The sequence below is a fragment of the Somniosus microcephalus genome, chromosome 5 (genome assembly GCF_052327205.1).
Source record: "Somniosus microcephalus isolate GS21.2 chromosome 5, FLI_Smic_1.0, whole genome shotgun sequence".
NCBI lineage: Eukaryota > Metazoa > Chordata > Chondrichthyes > Squaliformes > Somniosidae > Somniosus > Somniosus microcephalus.
This window is the reverse complement of record NC_140991.1, coordinates 13,683,889-13,704,996: the sequence shown is the minus strand read 5'-3', so window position 1 is coordinate 13,704,996 and position 21,108 is coordinate 13,683,889. Positions and strand designations below refer to the sequence as shown.

Here is a 21,108-nt window from a genome sequence, read left to right as displayed (position 1 = left end):
AAACTGACTGCTGATAAACCTGCTGATAAGCCAATAGAACCCCAGATAAATTCCTACTCAACCTTTGAGAATACTGTCTTTACATTACAGTTTTTAACATCCAATTGACCAGACAGACAGAGACTTGATTTAATAACTCATCTAATTTTGCACCTCTAACAATGCAGCATTCCTCAGTACTGCTCTGGACTGTCAGCCTAGACTATGCACTCAAGTCCTGGTACGGGGCTGAAACCACTATCGGAGTGCCCACAACTGAGTCTAGTGGACAATTTAGAAATCAACAACTTGTATTTATATACCACCTATTCACATATCTCAAAACATCCCAGAATGTTTCACATAGAAAGAATGGGCTGGATTTTTCCAACCTCGGCAGGTCCATGGCGGGCGATTTCCATGGCGTGTGGGGACCTCGCATCTGTCTCGATCCCGGCCTCCAACAAGATTTTACGTAAATAGGACTTCTTAAGCCCACCCTGCGAGGTTCCCGGCCAAATAGGAAGCAGGTCTGATGACGTCATTTGATTACGCATCATCAGCCGGTTTCCTTAAAGAGGCCATGTCCAAAATGATTTTGACAGCTCTGCTGTCAGTGTTCTGCAGCATTGAGGTGCTGCAAATACTGACAAGCACTGCACAAAGGTGCACGGCTGCACCCAAGCTCTCCCATTACTTCCTCCATATGCATATGGATGGAGTCACAGCATGCAGGGAGGTTCTTTTCCCTTCCAATGGGTAGAAGAGACCTCCCCAGGACACCAACGCAGCCTGGTTGCACATTGCACAGGAGGGCACAAGCAGGGATATCGTCAGGAGGACCAGGCTGCAGTGGCGCAAGCCTTTCAATGATCTCAGTAGATCACGAAACGTTACTTCAAAGCCACACTCAACCTCATCCTCCTGTGCCACTCATCACATCCCCATCACTCTGCCTTCCCTACCCTACTCCTGCACATCCTTACTCACACCAACTTACCTTGCACCTCCACTCACCTCTCTCTATCTACATTATCACTTCCCCATCTCACTAGCCAACCGTCACACTCACCCTCATCCTTGTCCAATCATAACAACTAACAGCACACAAGTGTAGGCACTTGGGTGTTTTAGCCAATGTTCGTGTAAACTTTTGGTTAATGTGTTGTCAAGCATTGAAATCCTTATTGTCACCACTTTGCCTTCTTGGACAGATTTGTGTGCACCTTTGAAAGTGTGTTATTGAGTTCCAGTGAATGGTGAGTCCCTCCCCCCAATGGTAATGAGTGAGAAAGGATTGTAGGACATTGTAGGGATGCTGTATGGTGCTGGTGTGGGGTGGTGACAACCTGGTACATCATGTGGCAGCCAGGTTGTACAGTGTTAAGTGAAGCAAATCTGGACATGCTGAGGGCATCGGTGGCGCCCCAGGCAGCAATGTGCATGGATGATGATGCCCTGCTTCCAGTGCAGCAACAATTAATTGCGGAGAAGATTGGCGTGGATGTTGGTGCTGCTGGTGTGCCCGGTGATGCTGATCGTGTTGGGATTCTGAGGACCAAGGTGAGATTTTTTTCAAGGGCACTGATGCTGATGGAATAGATGGTAGGTGAGATTGAGATGACAGAAGTAATCATCAACGTTGAGATAGGTTGTCCCAAGGAGGTGACAGTATATAGCGAGATTACTCCAAACACTTCAAAAGTGCATAAAGCTCAAAAGCGAGTTCCAAATCATTAATGCTCCAGCTTCTAAGATTGGGAAGTGACCAGCTGTGAAATGGTAGGTTTTATAGCATTTTTGCAGTTTTCGCCTATTCACAGCAATTCACAGCCATTGAGAACCCAGTATACTTACCTGATGTGATAGCCGCTCTCCGGGAACTTGTTGAAAACCTGGTAAAATGGTAAGTACATGGGAAAGTGGTTCTTAACTACCTTTTATTAAGCTTTTAACTATCTAAATTGGCTGACCCGCCGCTTGGTGTCGGGCCTGTTCAGGGATGACAGACCCGACACTTGGGAAACTGACAAGGAGGCGGGTTTACAGCGGGATACCAACCTGCTGTCAATCTTTGTGATTTTGAGAGTGGACCTGCCTCCAAACCCGCACTCTGAGCACCAGCAAATTTCAGCCCAATGACTGAGGCACAGTTTGTTGTTATGTGGGTGAATACAGCCTCAATTTCACACACAGCACAAATCCTAACAATGAGATGGAATGAGCAGTAATCTATTTTTGGTGGTGTTGGTTGATGTAAAAATCTATGAATGGAGCTGTGCGATCTTTAACATCCTCTCAGACAGGAGACTACACGCTACCTAAATCAGGGAAGGGGAATCTTTTGCATAAATATTCAGCAGTCCCCATAGTTGGGGCCAGCTGTGAAGCAGGTTGAACTTCTCATCTAAGCGATAGCGACTCTAACAATACAGAATTCTTTCAATATTGAAATGAAGTGTCAGCCTAGATTATGTGATCAAGTCCAAATGTGTGTCTTAAGCTCAGCTTTTATTCATCATATCAGGGAATAATGGCTAGTTCAACATTATTGCATCCACACTTTGTTAGCAACACTCAGCATCTTTAGCTTTTAGATTTGTTTTGCTGTGCAAGACTCTTACTGACTACTTTCATTTCATGCTTTATAGCAGCTTCGTCAGCATACCCGATGGAAGCTTACCAGAGACCTCCTTCAAAGCTACGTCAACCTACGGCTGGTAAGTAATGAATAAAGAGACTTGAACAGCTGGACACGTCAGACACTTTTTAAAAGTGCTGCAGTTTTAAGGAAGGCTCCGTGGTGCACAGCATTGCTAGACCAAAGTTATGATTGAAGCTCACTCCAGATACTTTTCTCATGCCCAACGCAAAAGTATGTCCCCTATGAACCAAAATATGATATTATGTGTGAAGTAATCGGGGATATGAGGTTTCAGGGTGAACAATGAATACTTTTTACCATTAAGTATGCATTGTAATTAGTAAACGATCTCACCATGAGATGTGATTTCACAAAAGTGGACTGGAAATAGTTACTTGAAGGCAAATCAGTGTCAGAGCAGCGGGAGGCATTCAAGGAGGTGATAGTGAGGGTCCAGAGCAAATATGTTCCCACAAAGAAAAAGGGTGAGACTACCAAATCTAGAGACATAGAAACATAGAAGATAGGAGCAGGAGTAGGCCATTCGGCCCCTCGAGCCCGCTACGCCATTTAATGAGATCATGGCTGATCATCCAAATTCAGTACCCTGCCCCTGCTTTCTCCCCATATCACTTGATCCCTTTAGCCTCAAGAAATATATCCAACTCCTTCTTGAATATATTTAATGAATTGGCCTCAACTGCCCTGTGTGGCAGAGAATTCCACAGGTTCACCACTCTCTGGGTGAAGAAATTCCTCCTCATCTCAGTCCTAAATGGCTTACCCCTTATCCTTAGACTGTGAACCCTGCTTCTGGACTTCCCCACCATCGGGAACATCCTTCCTTCATCTAGTCTGTCTATCCTGTTCGAATTTTGACAAGTTTCAATGAGATCCCCTCTCATTCTTCTAAACTCTAGTGAATATAAGCCTAATCGACCCAATCTCTCCTCATATGTCATTCCTGCCATCCCAGGTAGCAGTCTGGTGAATCTTCGCAGCGCTCTCTCCATGGCAACAACATCCTTCCTCAGATAAGGCGACCAAAACTGCACACAATACTCAAGGTGTGGTCTCACCAAGGCCCTGTACAACTGCAGCAAGACATCCTTGCTCCTGTACTCGAATCCTCTCGCTATGAAGACCAACATACCATTTGCCTTCTTAGCTGCCTGCTGTACCTGCATGCTTACCTTCAGCGACTGGTGCACAAGGACACCCAGGTCTCGTTGCACTTCCCATTTTCCCAATCTATTGCCGTTCAGATAATAATCTGTCTTCCTGTTTTTGCCACCGAAGTGGACAACCTCGCATTTATCCACATTATACTGCATTTGCCATGCATCTGCCCAATCACCCAACCTGTCCAAACCATCCTGGAGTTTCTCGACATCCTCCTCACAGCACACACGCCCACCCAGCTTTGTGTCGTCTGCAAACTTGGAGATATTACATCTAGTTCCCTCCTCTAGATCATTTATATATATTGTGAATAGCTGGGGTCCTAGCACCGATCCCTGCGGTACCCCGCTAGTCACAGCCTGCCACTCGGAAAAAGACCCGTTTATTCCAACTCTTTTCTTCCTGTCTGCCAACCAGTTCTCTATCCAAGACAATACCTTACCCCCAATCCCATGTGCTTTAACTTTGCACGCTAATCTCTTATGCGGGACCTGATCGAAAGCCTTCTGTAAGTCCAAATACACCACATCCACTGGTTCTCCCTTATCTATTCTACCAGTTACATCCTCAAAAAATTCCAGTAGATTAGTCAAGCATGATTTACCTTTTGTAAATCCATGTTGACATTGTCCGATCCTGTCACTGTTTTCCAAGTGCTCTGCTATTACATCTTTTATAATGGACTCCAGCATTTTCCCCACTACCGATGTCAGGCTTACCGGTCTATAATTCCCCGTTTTCTCTCTACCACTCTTTTAAAATAGTGGGGTTACATTAGCTATCCTCCAATCCATGGGAACTGTTCCAGCGTCTATAGAATTTTGGAAGATGACCAGCAATGCATCTACTATTTCTAGGGCCACTTCCTTAAGTACCCTAGAATGTAGGTTATCAGTCTCTGGGGATTTATCGGCCTTCAATCCCGTCAATTTCCCTAACACCATTTCCCTACAAATACTGATTTCATTCAATTCCTCCCTCTCATTAGACCCTATGTTCCTCGACATCTCTGGGAGGTTATTTGTGTCCTCCTTTGTGAAGACAGAACCAAAGTATGTATTTAATTGGTCAGCCATTTCTTTGTTCCCCATTATAAATTCCCCTGATTCTGACTGCAAGGGACCTACGCTTGACCTCACCAATCTTTTTCTCTTCACATATCTATAGAAGCTTTTACAGTCAGTTTTTATGTTCCTTGCAAGCTTATTCTCATAATCTATTTTCCCCCTCTTAATTAATCCATTTGTCCTCCTTTGCTGAATCCTAAACTGCTCCCAATCCTCAGGTTTGCTGCTTTTTCTGGCCAAATTATATGCCCTCTCCTTTGATCTTAGGCTATCCCTAATTTCCATTGTTAGCCACGGTTGAGTCACCTTTTTTGTTTTATTTTTATGCCAAACAAGGATGAACAAATTCTGTAGTTCATCCATTTGATCTTTAAATGTTTGCCATTGCCTATCCACTGTCAACCCTTTAAGTAACATTCCCCAATCCACCCTATCCAACTCATGCCTCATACCATCGTAGTTTCCTTTATTAAAATTCAGGGCCCTAGTCTCTGAGTCAACTACTTCACTCTCCATTTTAATGAAGAATTCTATCATATTATGATCGCTGCTCCCCAAGGGGCCTCGCACAACAAGATTGCTAATTAATCCTTTCTCATTACATAATACCCAGTCTAAGATGGCCTGATCTCTAGTTGGTTCCTCGACATATTGGTCCAGGAAACCATCCCATATACACTCTAGGAATTCCTCCTCCACAGTATTGTTACTAATTTGGTTAGCCCAATTTATATGTAGATTAAAGTCACCCATGATAACTGCTGTGCCCTTATTGCACGTGTCTCTAATTTCCCATTTAATGCCATCCCCAACCTCAGCATTACTGTTTGGGGGTCTGTATACAACTCCCACTAACGTTTTCTGCCCCTTGGTATTTCTCAGCTCTGCCCATACAGATTCCACATCATCAGAGCTAATATCCTTCCTTAATATTGTGTTAATCTCCTCTTTAACCAGCAATGCTACCCCACCTCCTTTTCCTTTTTTCCTGTCCTTCCTGAATATTGAATACCCCTGGATGTTGAATTCCCAGTCTTGGTCACCCTGGAGCCATGTCTCCGTAATCCCAATTATATCATATCCATTTACATCCACCTTATTACGAATGCTCCTCGCATTAAGACACAAAGGCCTAGAAATTGAGTAGCCTTAGCGCCGCATTTGAGGCGCTAGAGGGACCAGCGCCAGAGTTATGGCCAGTTAAAAAATTCCCTGGGGCCCTAAATCGGCGTTGCACCGGTAGCGCTGCGCCGGCACCGATGACGTCATCGGTGTGCGCAGCGTCCCGGTTGCCGTGGTAACCCGCCCGAACTCCGAAATTGAGTTGTGGCCGCCTCGCCCGTGGCAGCCGCAAGCAACGTTCTGGCAGAGGTGCCTTACTCCAGTTTGCGCCAGCGCATTAAAGGCCCCGCGGCGGCCGGCCACTTTCCCGCCGGCCGCCTGCCCGCAGCTCCCTCCCCAGACTTCTCCCCCCCCCCCCCCCCCCGGAACAGATGCAAGCCCGGCACTTGTCCGAGGTGCCGGGCTCATTTTTAAGCTGATTTGCGCTGGCCACGGCCGGGTGCAGGCAGCTCCTCCTTAACGGGAGGAGGAGGCCTGCACGTCCCCAGCCTGCCGCACTGCATCGGGTGCCGCAGCGCCGGAATTGCGGCGCGAAACGGCAGTTAGCGCCGATGTACCGCCGCAAAGACCCTTCAGTAGCGCCGGCAGCCGTTTGGGCGCGGCGCCACTGAATTTTTGGCGCGCGCAGGGGACTTAGCGCCGGCACTAACTTCCGGCGCTAAAGCCCTGGCTAAGCCAAAACCCAATTTCTAGGCCAAAGCCTTCAGGCCTGATTTTTTTAACTCTTAGTTCTTTTAGAATTATTATGTACTGTGGCCCTGTTTGATTTACACCCTTGATTTCTCTGCCTTCCACTTTTGCTTTTCTCCTTCCTGTCTTTTGTTTCTATCCTTGCTTCCCTTTCCTCTGTCTCCCTGCACAGGTTCCCAACCCCCTGCCATTTTAGTTTAAAACCCTCCCCAACAGCACTAACAAACTAGAACATCGGACCTGGTCCCGCCCAGGTGCAAACCGTCCAGCTTGTACTGGTCCCACCTCCCCCAGAACCGGTTCCAATGTCCCAGGAATTTGAATCCCTCCCCCTTGCACCATTCTTCTAGCCAGGTATTCATCTGTAATATCCTTCTATTTCTACTCTGACTAGTATGTGGCACTGGTAGCAATCCTGAGATTACTACCTTTGAGATCCTATTTTTTAATTTACCTCCTGACTCCCTGTATTCAGCTTTTAGGACCTCATTTCATTTTTTACCTGTATCGTTGGTACCTATATGCACCACGACAATTGGCTGTTCACCCTCCCCCTCCAGAATGCCCTGGCATACAGGGTAGGATATTCGAAAAGAAGTGAAGCTTTTGTCAGATACCAAGAGCTCAATACTACAGAAAGCCTAGAGGAGTATAGAAAGTGCAGGGGTGAAATTAAAAAGGAAATTAGGAAAGCAAAGAGAGGGCATGAAAAAATATTGGCAAGTCAAATCAAGGAAAAAGATGTTTTATAAATACATAAAGAGCAAGTGAATAACCAAGGAAAGAGTAGGGCCTATTAGAGACCAAAAAGGTAACCTATGTGTGGAGGCAGAAGACATGGGTATCGTTATTAATGAATACTTTGCATCTGCCTTCACAGATGCAAGGGATGATGCAGACATTGTAGTTACGGAGGAGGAGTGTGAAATATTAGATGGGGTAAACATAGAGAGAGAGGAAGTATTAAGAGGTTTAGCATCTTTGAAATTAGATAAATCACCAGGCCCGGATGAAATGTATCCCAGGCTGTTAAGAGAGGCAAGAGAAGAAATAGCGGAGGCTCTGACCATCATTTTCCAATCCTCTCTGGCTGCAGGCGTGGTGCCAGAGGACTGGAGGAATGCTAATGATGTGCCATTGTTTAAAAAGTGAGAAAGGGATAGACCGAGTACTTACAGGCCAGTCAGCCTAATCTTGGTGGTGGGAAAATTATTGGAAAAAATTCTGAGAACTGTATAAATCATCATTTAGAAGGTCACGGATTACTCAAGGACAGTCAGCATGGATTTGTTAAGGGAAGGTCATGTCTGACTAACTTGATTTAACTTGATTTAATTTTTTTGAGGATGTAATGAGGAGGGTCGATGAGAGTAGTGCCTTTGATGTAGTCTACATGGATTTTAGCAAGGTCTTTGGCACGGTCCCACATGGCAGGTTGGTCAAAAAAGTAAAAGCCCATTGGATCCAAGGGAAACTGGTAAGTTAGATCCAAAATTGGATCTTTTGCAGGACCTCTCGGCTCCAGACCTCATTACAGCTTTGGTCCAAACATGGAGAAAGGAGCTGAATTGCAGAGGTGAGGTGAGAGTGACTGCCCTCCAAGTCACACTCCATCCTGACTTGGAAGTAAATCGCCGTTTCTTCATCGTCGCTAGGTCAAAATCCTGGCACTCTGTCCCTAACAGCACTGTGGGAGTACCTTCACCACACGGATTGCAGCGGTTCAAGAAAGCGGCTCACCACCACCTTCTCAAGGGCCAGTGATGCCCACATCCCATGAACGAATAAAAAAAAATTATTTTGCAGTCGCAGTAGTTAGCGCCAGGTCTGTAACAGGTTGAACTCATCTAAGCGATAGCAACTCTAACAATACAGCATTCTTTCAGTATTGAAATGAAGTGTCAGCCTAGATTATGTGATCAAGTACAGGTGTGTGTCTTAAACCAACTTTTATTCATCATATCAGGGAATAATGGCTAGTTCAACATTACTGCATCCACACTTTGTTAGCAACCCTCAGCATCTTTAGCTCTTAGCTTTGTTTTGATGTTCAAAACTCTTACTGACTACTTTCATTCCATGCTTTATAACAGCTTCGTCAGCATACCCGATGGAAACTTACCAGAGACATACTTCAATGCAACGTGAACGTAAGTAATTAATAAAGAGACTTGAACAGCTGGACACGTCAGACATTTTTAAAAAGTGCTGCAGTTTTAAGGAAGGCTCCGTGGTGCACAGCATTGCTAGTCCAAAGTTACAGTTGAAGATCACTCCAGATACTTTTCTCATGCAAAATGCAAAAGTACGCCCCCATGAACCAAAATATAAAATTATGTGTGAAGTAACCGGGGTTATGAGGTTTCAGGGTGAACAATGAATACTTTTTAGTAAACGATCTCACCATGAGATGTGATTTAGCAAAAGTGGACTGGAAACAGCTACTTGAAGGTAAATCAGTGTCAGAGCAGTGGGAGGCATTCAAGGAGGTGATAGAGAGGGTCCAGAGCAAATATGTTCCCACAAAGAAAAAGGGTGCAACTCCCAAATCTAGAGCCCCTGGATTTCAAGGAGCATACAGGGTAGGATAAGGGGAAAAAAACGAAGCTTTTGTCAGATACCATGAGCTCAATACTACTGAAATCCTAGAGGAGTATAGAAAGTGCAGGGGTGAAATTAAAAAGGAAATTAGGAAAGCAAAGAGAGGGAATGAAAAAATATTGGCAAGTCAAATCAAGGAAAACCCAAAGATGTTTTATAAATACATAAAGAGCAAGTGAATAACTAAGGAAAGAGTAGGGCCTATTAGAGACCAAAAAGGTAACCTATGTGTGGAGGCGGAAGACGTGGGTATGGTTCTTAATGAATACTTTGCGTCTGCCTTCACAGAAGAGAGGGGCGATGCAGACATTGTAGTTAAGGAGGAGGAGAATTAAATATTAGATGGGATAAACAGAGAGAGAGAGGAAGTATTAAGAGGTTTAGCATCTTTGAAATTAGGTAAGTTGCCAGGCCTGGATGAAATGTATCCCAGGCTGCTTAGGTAGTCCAGGAGACCCCTGAGTCCCCTGCATCTCACTCTCCAACCAGTATTCGGTTCTGAGTATTGTTGAGGGTGATGGTTCCTCTGGGGAGTACAGCCAGAGCAAGTCCGCAGCACCACGGGTGGCTCAGCTGTACAATGGGGGAAGAAGAACTGTGGGAGAGCAATAGTGGTGGGGAATTCGATAGTGAGGGGAGCAGACAGGAGTTCCTGCGGCCGCGGACGTGACTCCAGGATGGTATGTTGCCATCTGGTGCCAGGGTCAAGGATGTCTCTGAGCGGCTGCAGAACATTCTGAGGGGGGAGGGTGAACAGCCAGAGGTTGTGGTCCATATTGGTACCAACGACATAGGTAGAAAGAGGGATGAGGTCCTGCAGGCAGATTTTAGGGAGCTAGGAAAGCGGTTAAAAAGCAGGACTTCAAAGGTAGTAATCTCCGGATTACTCCCGGTGCCACGCGCAAGTGTGTATAGAAATAGGAGGATAGTGCAGATGAATGCATGGCTGGAGAAATGGTACAGGAGGGAGGGCTTCAGATTCCTGGGGCATTGGGACTGCTTCTGGGGGAGGTTGGACCTGTACAGGCCGGATGGGTTACACCTCAACAGGGCCGGTACCAATATCCTCACAGGGAGGTTTGCTAATGCTGTTGGGGAGGGTTTAAACTAATTTCGCAGGGGGATGGGCACCAGGATGTAACATTAGAAAGGGGAAATAAAGTGCTCAAAGAATTGGGAGAGGCAGAGAGCACTAAAGGAAGAAATATTAAGTTATTAGGTGAGGTCAAACTAAGAGAATACAGGATGGTCTAAGATGGGTTTACAGTGTATGTATGTGAACGCACAAAGCGTAGTAAACAAGGTAAGTGAGCTGCAGGCACAAATAAGCACATGGGAATATGATGTTGTGGCAATAACTGAGATCTACCTCAAAAAAAGGCAGGATTTGGTATTAAATATTCCTGGTCATAAGGTGTTCAGGAAAGATAGGGAAGGAAAGATAGGAGGTGGTGTGGCAGTATTGGTTAAGGAGAATGTTACAGTGCTGGAGAGGGAGGGGTCAAGGACAGGATCTATATGGCTAGACTTAAGAAATAATAGAGGTGCCATTACACTACTAGGTGTATCCAAGAGACCACCAATAGTGGGAAAGATATGGAGGAGCAAATTTGCAGAGAAATTACAGAGAAGTGAAGAACTATAGAGTAGTGATAATGGGGGACTTTAACTATGCTAATATAGACTGGGATCGTAATAGTGTAAAGGGCAGAGAAGGGGAAGAATTTCTGAAGTGTGTTCAGGAGAACTTTCTTGATCAGTATGTTTCTGGCACGACGAGCGAGGAGGCATTGCTGGATCTGGTTCTGGGGAATGAGGTAGGTCAAGTGGAGCAAGTGTCAGTAGCTGAATATTTAGGGAACAGTGATCATAGTATCATAAGGTTTAGATTAGCTATGGAAAAGGACAGGGAGCAATCTAGAGTAAAAATGTTTAATTGGGGGAAGGCCAATTTCAGTGGGATGAGAACGGATCTGTCCGGGGTAAACTGGAATCAAAGATTGTCAGGTAAAACTGTAATGGAACAATGGGCTGCCTTTAAAGAGGAAATAGTTCAGTTACATTTCAGGTACATTCTCACTCGGGGGGAAAAGGCAGGGCAACTAAAGTCAGGGCTCCCTGAATGTCAAAACAGATAGAGAATATCATGAAAAGAAAGACCTGTATTTATATAGCGCCTTGCACGACCACCGGATGTCTCAAAACGGTTTCCAGCCAATGAAGTACTTTTTGGAGTGTAGTCACTGCTGTAATATAGGAAACACGGCAGCCAATTTGCGCACAGCAAGCTCCCACAAACAGCAATGTGATAATCAACAGATAATCTGTTTTTGTGATGTTGATTGAGGGATGAATATTGGCCAGGACACCGGGGATAGCGCCCCTGCTCTTCTTTAAAATAGTGCCATGGGATCTTTTACATCCACCTGAGAGAGCAGACGGGGCCTCGGTTTAACGTCTCATCTGAAAGACGGCATCTCCAACAGTGCAGCACTCCCTCAGCACTGGAGTATCAGCCTAGATGTTTGTGCTTGAGTCTCTGGAGTGGGACTTGAACACACAACCTTCTGACTCAGAGGCGACGGTGCTACCCACTTTTTAAAAAATTAATATACTTTATTGAACATTAAGAACATTTACAACATCGTGATCATTTCATTGTATGATACAAATCAATTCCGCCGCTCTGCACAGCCATTCCGCCACCACATTTTAACATCAAAACCTGAAGTTTAATTTGTCTCCTGTAACATATATTAATCGATTGTACTTTAAAAATTGGTTGGAAAATACTGTCCTTAAATTCCTTTCTGAATAAAACATCCACAGAGCCTTATAATGATCTTTTAGCTTATATTTAAAATACTCTTTTAGATTGATTCTCCTCCCCTTAAAAAACAGAGCATTCCTTCTTTGCACAATCATGAATCTAGCCAAACTGAACATTAAATTAATTGCCGCTCCGCTAGACTCGAGCAGACTCTCCTGCAATCCCCATCTCAAAATTGAGTCCCACGGGATTCCCATTCTCGCTCTTCGGTCCCCACCCAGCAAAAAAGCTTCACACAACTGTCGAACATAGTACTTAAAGTCATTTAACTGCAGACATAACACCAGTAAATGGGACAGAGTCTCATCCTGTGTCCCACACACTGGGCAAGTTGCCCCCTCCACTCGTCCAATCTTGCACAAGACCGTCATGGTAAAAATCCGGTTATGAGCCAATTTGAAATCCAGTTCAATCCATTCTGGGCATTTAAAATTCGCCCACACTCCCTTCCAAATCCTGTTGAAGTCCAGCTGTGGGTATATACTCTGCCAAAACTCCTGACCAGCAGGTGTCTTGAATCTCCATTCTCTGAATACCTCATAGAAATCTCGAGTATTACAGTTGTCAAATTGGACCAACTCTCCCCCTTTCTCCAGTACAAAGCTTGGAAAAGCAGGACGCATTTTACTTCCTTTGGAGATTTCCGCATTGATTTCTTCCATCCAATCCTGTGGCATTGCCCTCACATTTCCCTCACTTCTTAAAGTGCATCCAGGAGAGCTTTTTGAGCCAGCATGTAGAAAGTCCTACAAGAGAGGGGGCGGTACTGGACCTAATTCTAGGGAATGTGGCCGGGCAAGTGGTAGAAGCGTTAGTAGGTGAGCACTTTGGTGACAGTGACCATAATTCGGTGAGATTTAAGGTAGTCATGGAAAAGGACCGAGATGGACCGGAAATAAAGGTTCTAAATTGGGGGAAGGCTGATTTTAATGATAAAGCAGGATCTGGCCAAAGTGGACTGGGATCAGCTACTTGTAGGAAAATCCACATCGGAGCAATGGGAGTCTTTCAGAAAGGAAATTGAGAGAGTACAATGGCAACATGTTCCCGTAAAGGTCAAGCGTGGGACCAACAAGTTCAGGGAACCTTCGATGTCAAGGGATACATGAGAATGGATTAGGAAAAAAAAGGGGGGACTTTTGGCAGATACAAAGGACTAAAGACAGAGGAAGCCCTAGAGGAGTATAGAAAGTGCAGGGGGATACTTAAAAAAGAAATTAGGAGAGCGAGGAGGGGCCATAAAATAACACTGGCGAGCAAAATAAAGGAAAATCCTAAGGTGTTTTATAAGTATATTAAGGGCAAGAGGATAACTAGGGAAAGAGTAGGGCCCATTAGGGACCAAAGTGGCAATCTGTGTGTGGAGCCAGAAGATGTAGGTGGGGTTTTAAATGAATTTTTTGCATCTGTGTTCACTATGGAGAAGGACGATGTAGACATAGAAATCGGGCAGGGGGACTGTGATATACTTGAACATATTAGCATCGAGAGGGAGGAGGTACTAGCGGTTTTAGCAGGCTTAAAAGTGGATAAATCCCCAGGCCCGGACGAGATGTATCCCAGGCTGCTGTGTGAGGCAAAGGAGGAGATTGCAGGGGCTCTGACACAAATTTTCAGAACCTCTCTGGCCACAGGGGATGTGCCAGAGGACTGGAGAACAGCTAATGTATTACCATTATTCAAGAAGGGTAGTAGGGATAAACCAGGGAATTACAGGCCAGTGAGCCTAACATCAGTGGTAGGGAAATTATTGGAAAAAATTCTGAGGGACAGAATTAGTCTCCACTTGGAGAGGCAAGGATTAATCATGGATAGTCAGCATGGCTTTGTCAAGGGAAGATCATGTCTGACCAATTTGATTGCATTTTTCGAGGGGGTGACTAGGTGTGTGGATGAGGGTAGTGCAGTGGATGTGGTATACATGGATTTCAGTAAGGCTTTCGATAAAGTCCCGCATAGGAGACTGGTCAAGAAGGTAAGAGCCCATGGGATCCAGGGTGCCTTGGCACATTGGATCCAAAACTGGCTTAGTGGCAGAAGGCAGAGGGTGATGGTCGAAGGTTGTTTTTGTGACTGGAAGACTGTGTTTAGTGGTGTACCGCAGGAATCGGTGCTGGGTCCCTTGCTGTTTGTGGTCTACATTAATGATTTGGATGTGAATGTAAAAGGTATGATCAGTAAGTTTGCAGATGACACGAAAATTGGTGGGGTGGTAAATAGCAAGGAAGGTAGCCTCAGTCTGCAGGACGATATAGGTGTGTTGGTCAGATGGGCGGAACAGTAGCAAATGGAATTTAACCCTGAAAAGTGTGAGGTGATGCATTTTGGAGGGACTAACAAGGCAAGGGAATACACAATGAATGGTAAGACCCTAGGAAAGACAGAGGATCAGAGGGACCTTGGTGTGCATGTACATAGATCCCTGAAGGCAGCAGAACAGGTGGATAAGGTGGTTAAAAAGGCATATGGGATCTTCACAAGGCTGATCCCTGGGATGGCAGGAATGACGTATGAGGAGAGATTGGGTCGATTGGGCTTATACTCGCTGGAGTTTAGAAGAATGAGAGGGGATCTCATCGAAACTTATAAAATTCTGACAGGTCTGGACAAACTAGATGCAGGTAGAATATTCCCGATGGTCGGAGAGTCCAGAACCAGGGGTCATAGTCTAAGGATAAGGGGTAAGCCATTTAGGACAGAGATGAGGAAGAATTTCTTCACCCAGAGAGTGGTGAACCTGTGGAATTCTCTACCACAGAAGGCGGTTGAGGCCAAGTCTTTAAATATATTCAAGAAAGAGTTGGATATATTTCTTAAGGCTAAAGGGATCAAGGGATATGGGGAGAAGGCAGGGACAGGGTACTGAATTTGGATGATCAGCCATGATCTCATTGAATGGCGGAGCAGGCTCGAAGGGCCGAATGGCCTACTCCTGCTCCTATCTTCTATGTTTCTATGTTTCTATTAGCCGAGGCATAGAATATAAGAGCAGGGAGGTTATGATGGAGCTATACAAAATGCTGGTTAGGCCACAGCTGGAATACTGTGTGCAGTTCTGGTCGCCACACTATAGGAAGGATGTGATTGCTTTGGAGAGGGTGCAGAGGAGATTCACCAGGATGTTACCTGGGCTGGAGCGCTTCAGCTATGAAGAAAGACTGGACAGGCTGGGGTTGTTTTCCTTGGAGCAGAGAAGGCTGAGGGGGGACCTGATTGAGGTGTACAAAATTATGAGGGGCATAGATAGGGTAGATAGAAAGGAACTTTTTCCCTTAGTAGAGGGGTCAATAACCAGGGGCATAGATTCAAGGTAAGGGGCAGGAGGTTTAGAGGGGATTTGAGGAAGAACTTTTTCACCCAGAGGGTGGTTGGAATCTGGAACTCACTGCCTGAAAGGGTGGTAGAGGCAGGAACCCTCACAACATTCAAGAAGCATTTGGATGAGCACTTGAAATGCCATAGCATACAAGGCTACGGACCAAATGCTGGAAAATGGGATTAGATTAGACAGGGCTTGATGGCCGGCGCGGACGCAATGGGCTGAAGGGCCTCTTTCTGTGCTGTATAACTCTATGACAATCTTCTCATACATGATTCCTATTGCTTTTCCCTCTACCTCCTGATCCTCCTCCCACACCATGTCCCTCACTATCGCTTCTGGCAACCAACCTGGAATTACCTCGTATAATACATCTTTCACAGATATAATCCCAGCTTTTATAAAAACTTGATTAAATAAAACCTCTCCTTCGATGTTGACCCACCTGTTCAAAAATAAGGGCTGTTCTAAAAATTCCTCAGCCCCCTTGGGCATAAACTGCACACTTTTTAAAAATTGGGCCCAAGTCTCTACAACCCCCTTATAAAACCTAGGGAGAAGTTTAATCGATTTCAAAAACATATTATTGTATTCCATATACAATATCCCGTGCCCTCCTATCCCACTTTGTTTTAAAAAATGTTCAAAACAACTCTTCCAAAAACTTGTATTTGACTTCTGAAGAAATCTCTTCACCCATTTGATTCTAAAGGATTTCTTCTTCAAATCAATATCTGGGAAATTGAGTCCTCCCTGATTTCTCCGTCCAATGATGGTATTGTAAGCCACCAAGGCTGGTTTCCCTTCCCATAAAAACCTCATACAAGCCTCTCGGATGGACTTTTCCACCCACTCAGGAATATCCTCCACCGTCAATAAGTACCATAGCTTAGATAGCAGGAGGGCAGACACCACTGTCGCTCTTCCTTGCACTTTCAACCACCTTCTTTCCCATCTTCCCAAAATCTTTTTAATTTTCATAACCTTTGGTTCCCAATTTAATCGATCCACTTCATCCCTGTCTTTCTTGTACCCCATGTGCACCCCCAGAACTTCCAAAACCTCCACCACCTTAAAGGGACATTCCCCCAACCATTCCCCCCTACCCCTCCCTGCAACCAGGCATTGGGACTTACTATAATTCACTCTGGCTCCTGAAGCTCTACAATATTCCTCCACTACATCCATAGCTTTCCTCACTGACTCCCCATTTCTCAATTCTCAATGTTAAGGTTGTGTCATCTGCATATTGGTGTATCACCGACACCAGCCCAGAACTGGGGACCACAATCCCAACTAAACCTTGTTTCTTTTGCATCATGTAACCTAATGGTTCTGCTACCAATGTGTACAACAATGGGGACAGGGGACAACCCTGTCTCACTGATCTCTGTATCGGAAAATACTTGGATAAAAACCCATTACATTTAACACAGCTAAATATGTTTGAATAAAAAATCCTTATCCACTGAATGAAATTTTGCTTGAAACCAAATGCTTCCAAAACCTTCAATAAAAACTCATGAGAGACCCTATCAAAGGCTTTCTCTTGATCTATCTTTAATACATAAGCCTCCCTCCCACTCTCTTCCATGAGCTCTATCGCATCTCGGATTGAGACCACAGAGTCTGCGATGTCCCGGCCTATGACTCCATAGGACTGAGAGGGCCAAACTATCTGCGGTAACACCTCCTTCAAACGATTTGCCATAACCCTCGCCAAGATCTTATAATCCACATTTAATAATGTGATGGGCCTCCAATTCTTCAGATCCCGCCTATCCCTTTTATTTTTATAAGCTAAGCTTATGATACCTCTCCTCATATATGGGGCCAGGCTTCCCTCAATTTTAATTTCCTTAAAAACTTCTAAGAGCAATGGACTTAAAATCTCAAAAAATTCTTTATAAAATTCTGCACTTAGTCCATCGGACCCTGGACTTTCCCCCCCCCCCTTCATTCCACTTATTGCTACTTTTATTTCCGCTAATCCTACTTCTTTGTCACACATGCTTCTCTCATCCTCCTTTAAACCCTCTTCAATAAAAGCAGTAACCTTCTCCATCGCCAAATTGGAAATGTCTTCTTTTGTATATAACTCTTGATAAAAGCTGCTAGCCGCCTCTAAAATCTCCCCACTTTCATAAATGACCTTCTCCCCAACCTTCAACTCTTCAATTAACGATAATCTCTGTCGCAGCTTCTCTTGCTCTAGAAAATATCGAGTGCATCTTTCGCCCTCCAATGCATCTCTAGCCTTTGCACGGAGAATGGCCCCCTTGCATTTTTCACCTTGCAATAATTCCCACTCTTCCTTTAGCACCCGGAACTTAGTCTCAGCTCCCTTATCCCCTCCGTCAACTGCTTTACAGACATCCGTAAACCTTTTGTTTATATTCTCTTCTCGATGCCGGTTAACTGCCGCCCTCTTTTTCCCATAACGTACCGAAAAAACCTTTACCTCACATTTGAAATTGTCCCACCAAACTCTTCTTTCTTTCAAGAACAAAGGTTCCTTCCGAGCATTCTTTATTATATTTATAATCCCTTCTTTATAAGCAATTTCTTTCAGGTATTGATTGTTTAAAATCCACACCCCTGAACCGATCTTAACTCTGCTGTTCCTAATTCTAAGAACCAAAGCCGAGTGATCACTAAAAAATACTTTTTTATAATAAATCTCCATCACCTCAGAACTTAACCCTTCCCGCATTAACACAAAATCTATTCGGCTCTGTTTTAAAACATCACCCACCCAACCTGCTCTGGAGAACTCCCTTTTTATGGGGTTCCGGTCCCTCCATAAGTCTCTCAAATTTAAATTTGCCATCATTTTTACAATCATCCAAAGATTTGGTCCAAAGATGTGCGGGTTAGGTTTATTGGCTATGATAAATTGACCCTTAGTGTTAGGGGGATTAAATACGTGGGGTTACGGGGATAGGGTGGGATATGTGTTGGTGTAGGGGTTACAGGGATCGGGTGGGATATGTGTCGGTGCAGGCTCGATGGGCCGAAATGGCCTCTATCTGCACTGTGGGGTTTCTGTGATTCTGTGATCCCTCTGGAGTTATCATCCTTAAAGGTTATCTGGGCTGAAATGTCCATCCGAGATAAAAATACATTAAAATCCCCCACTATACAAGGATTTTCACCTCTGCCGCTTCAGTGACTAACCCCCGAAAAAACTCGCGACGCTTGCAATGGTCATTCGGTGCAAAGATATTAAAGAGATCGCAATTAAATCCCTCCATTTTTACCCTTAGCCGTAAAAATCTCCCCTCAGTGTCCTTGTCCACCAAGGCAACGTTCTCTTTTATGGACGGACTCACCAGAACAGCCACCCCTCTACGGTTATTGTTTGCACAACTTGCAAACACCTCTCCCTTCCAAATCTTCTGAACTCTTTCTAGGATATCCTCATCCCAAAAGGTTTCTTGCAGACACAACGGGGTCGATTTTCCTGGAGCCGTCAGGCGGGGTTTCAGGCGTGTGGGGGGGGGAAATCCTGAATTTGGGGGTCCCGACACCATCCCGCCCAAAACCCCGCCCCACGCAAGTTTCAGGGGCGGCGGGTACCCGCCCCGCACTGGGACCCGCCGAAACCAGGCGGGAAGGGATTAGTGCCAATTAATTGCCTGTTAACAGGTAGTTAACAGGCAGTTTTTAGCCTAATCCCTATTTTGAGGGGTTTCGTGTGGGATTCCCGACGGCTCCAAACCACGCCAAGTTAGAGCAGGCGGGCCGTTGGGTTGAAGAAGTTGGAGGGGTCGCGATGTCGGTGCTCAGGTGAGTGATGGGTGCATGAGTGCAAAGGTAAGTGTGTTTGGTGTGTCTAAAAAGTGTGTAAAGAACTTTTACTTACCTGTACTTACCTTAACAGCCTTTCTTCCTGTAGCCGTCAGGAGCCCATCACTCAGCCGGCACTTAAAGCTGAACGGCTGCGATCTGTGAAAAGTGACAGCCTTCAGCTTTGAGTGCTGCTGAGAGTTCTAACTGAGTCTGTGCAGAAGGACTCATGTTAGAACTCAGACTGTCAGTGTTTCACAGCTTCAAACAGCTGTGAAACACTGATATTTCATCTGTCAAGAACTCTTGACAGATGAAATTGCAGTCTGTGACATCACCTGTTGCCGGGTGGCCCTTAATTGGCCTGCTGAGCCTGCTGGGCGGGCTCAACAAGGTCAATCAAGGGGAAATCACGAGGATTGGCTGGACATCGAAGTAGGCGGGTCTAAAACCCAAAAGTTGTAGTCCCGCCTCCTTCCCGACAGCTTCAGGAAAATCGACCCCAACAAGTCCGAACCTTTAAAACCCTGCAACAACTGCTGCAATTTCTTCTCACCGCTCAGTCCGTTCACATTAATTGAGACCAATGTAATTATGGCTCCAAAGAAGGGAAGTATGCCTGATAATCTCCCCATCATTTAATCTCTGGCTCTTCCCTCCTCTCATGCTCCTTCTCAACTTTTCGGGCAGCTGTTGCTTTTTCCTGCAGCCTCCGGCTCTTTTTCACCTCCTGTTTGAACCTTCCCTGCTGTTTCAGCCTCTTCCTTGCATTAAGTTTGGGCCCCCTAGCTGCCCTTTCTCCCTCCTTCTGCCCCTCACTAACCTTTCCCTTGCCACATGATGCCACCCCACCCCCGACTTCCATGTCTCTGTCCCCCTCTAATTCCTCACTCTCAAGCTCTTCTGCAACCCTCTGTGCCTGCTCCTCGCCAGATACATAATCCTGCTCCCCGTCAGATACATAATCCTGCTCCCCGTCAGATACATCATCTCCCATAGAGAGTCTTCCTGCTATCGCGGTTTCTCCAACAGTGCCGCTCCCTTCGACCTCATCTCCACCTCTGACCTTTGCTCCCTGATCCTTCTCTTTATGGGACAATGGCGCACCTATATTGTTCCCTTCTGGTGTCTTTGTCTCGCCGCTCTCGTCCTGCTGCCCCTTTAAGGCTCCTGCCTCTTGCACCCTCTCCTTGTCTTGCCCCCTCCTGCTCCCTGAGATGTCCGACTCCCCGTCTTTCTTTGGAGTACTTACATTTACCACGCACCCCGCTCCCGCCTCCTCTCCCCCCGCGGACACCAGATTCTTTAGGGAGAGCTGAACCGTATTAAGGCTCGAGTCAGTGCTGGGGTCAGTGCTGGGTCCCCAGCTCTTTACAATCTATATTAACGATTTGGAGGAGGGGACCGAGTGTAACATATCAAAGTTTGCAGATGATACTAAGATGGGAGGGAAAGTAGTGAGTGAGGAGGACATAAAAAACCTGCAAGGGGACATCGACAGGCTAAGTAAGTGGGCAGAGATTTGGCAGATGGAATACAATACTGGAAAGTGTGAGGTTATGCACTTTGGCAGGAAAAATCGGAGAGCAAGTTATTATCTTAATGGCAAGAAACTGGAAAGTACTGAAGTACAAAGGGATCTGGAGGTCCTGGTGCACGAAAATCAAAAGGTTAGTATGCAGGTGCAGCAAGTGATTAAGAAGGCCAATGGAATGTTGGCTTTCATTGCTAGGCGGATAGAATATAAAAATAGGGAGGTATTGCTTCAGTTGTACAAGGTATTGGTGAGGCCGCACCTGGAATACTGCGTACAGTTTTGGTGTCCATACTTAAGAAAGGACATACTTGCTCTCGAGTCAGTACAAAGAAGGTTCACTCGGTTAAT

At 45.4% G+C, this 21,108-nt stretch overlaps 1 protein-coding gene across 5 annotated transcripts in view; it reads left to right on the top strand.

The window, feature by feature from the left end:
- The window catches only part of LOC147116898 (uncharacterized), a 347,723-nt gene that overhangs the window by 297,479 nt on the left and 29,136 nt on the right, over positions 1–21,108 (top strand). For all 5 annotated transcript variants that reach the window (XM_085987340.1, XM_085987341.1, XM_085987339.1 and 2 more), the window contains 2 exons: positions 2,631–2,699; positions 8,778–8,834. In XM_085987340.1, coding sequence (XP_085843466.1) covers positions 2,631–2,699; positions 8,778–8,834 — 126 coding nt within the window. The remainder of the gene's footprint in view (positions 1–2,630; positions 2,700–8,777; positions 8,835–21,108) is intronic.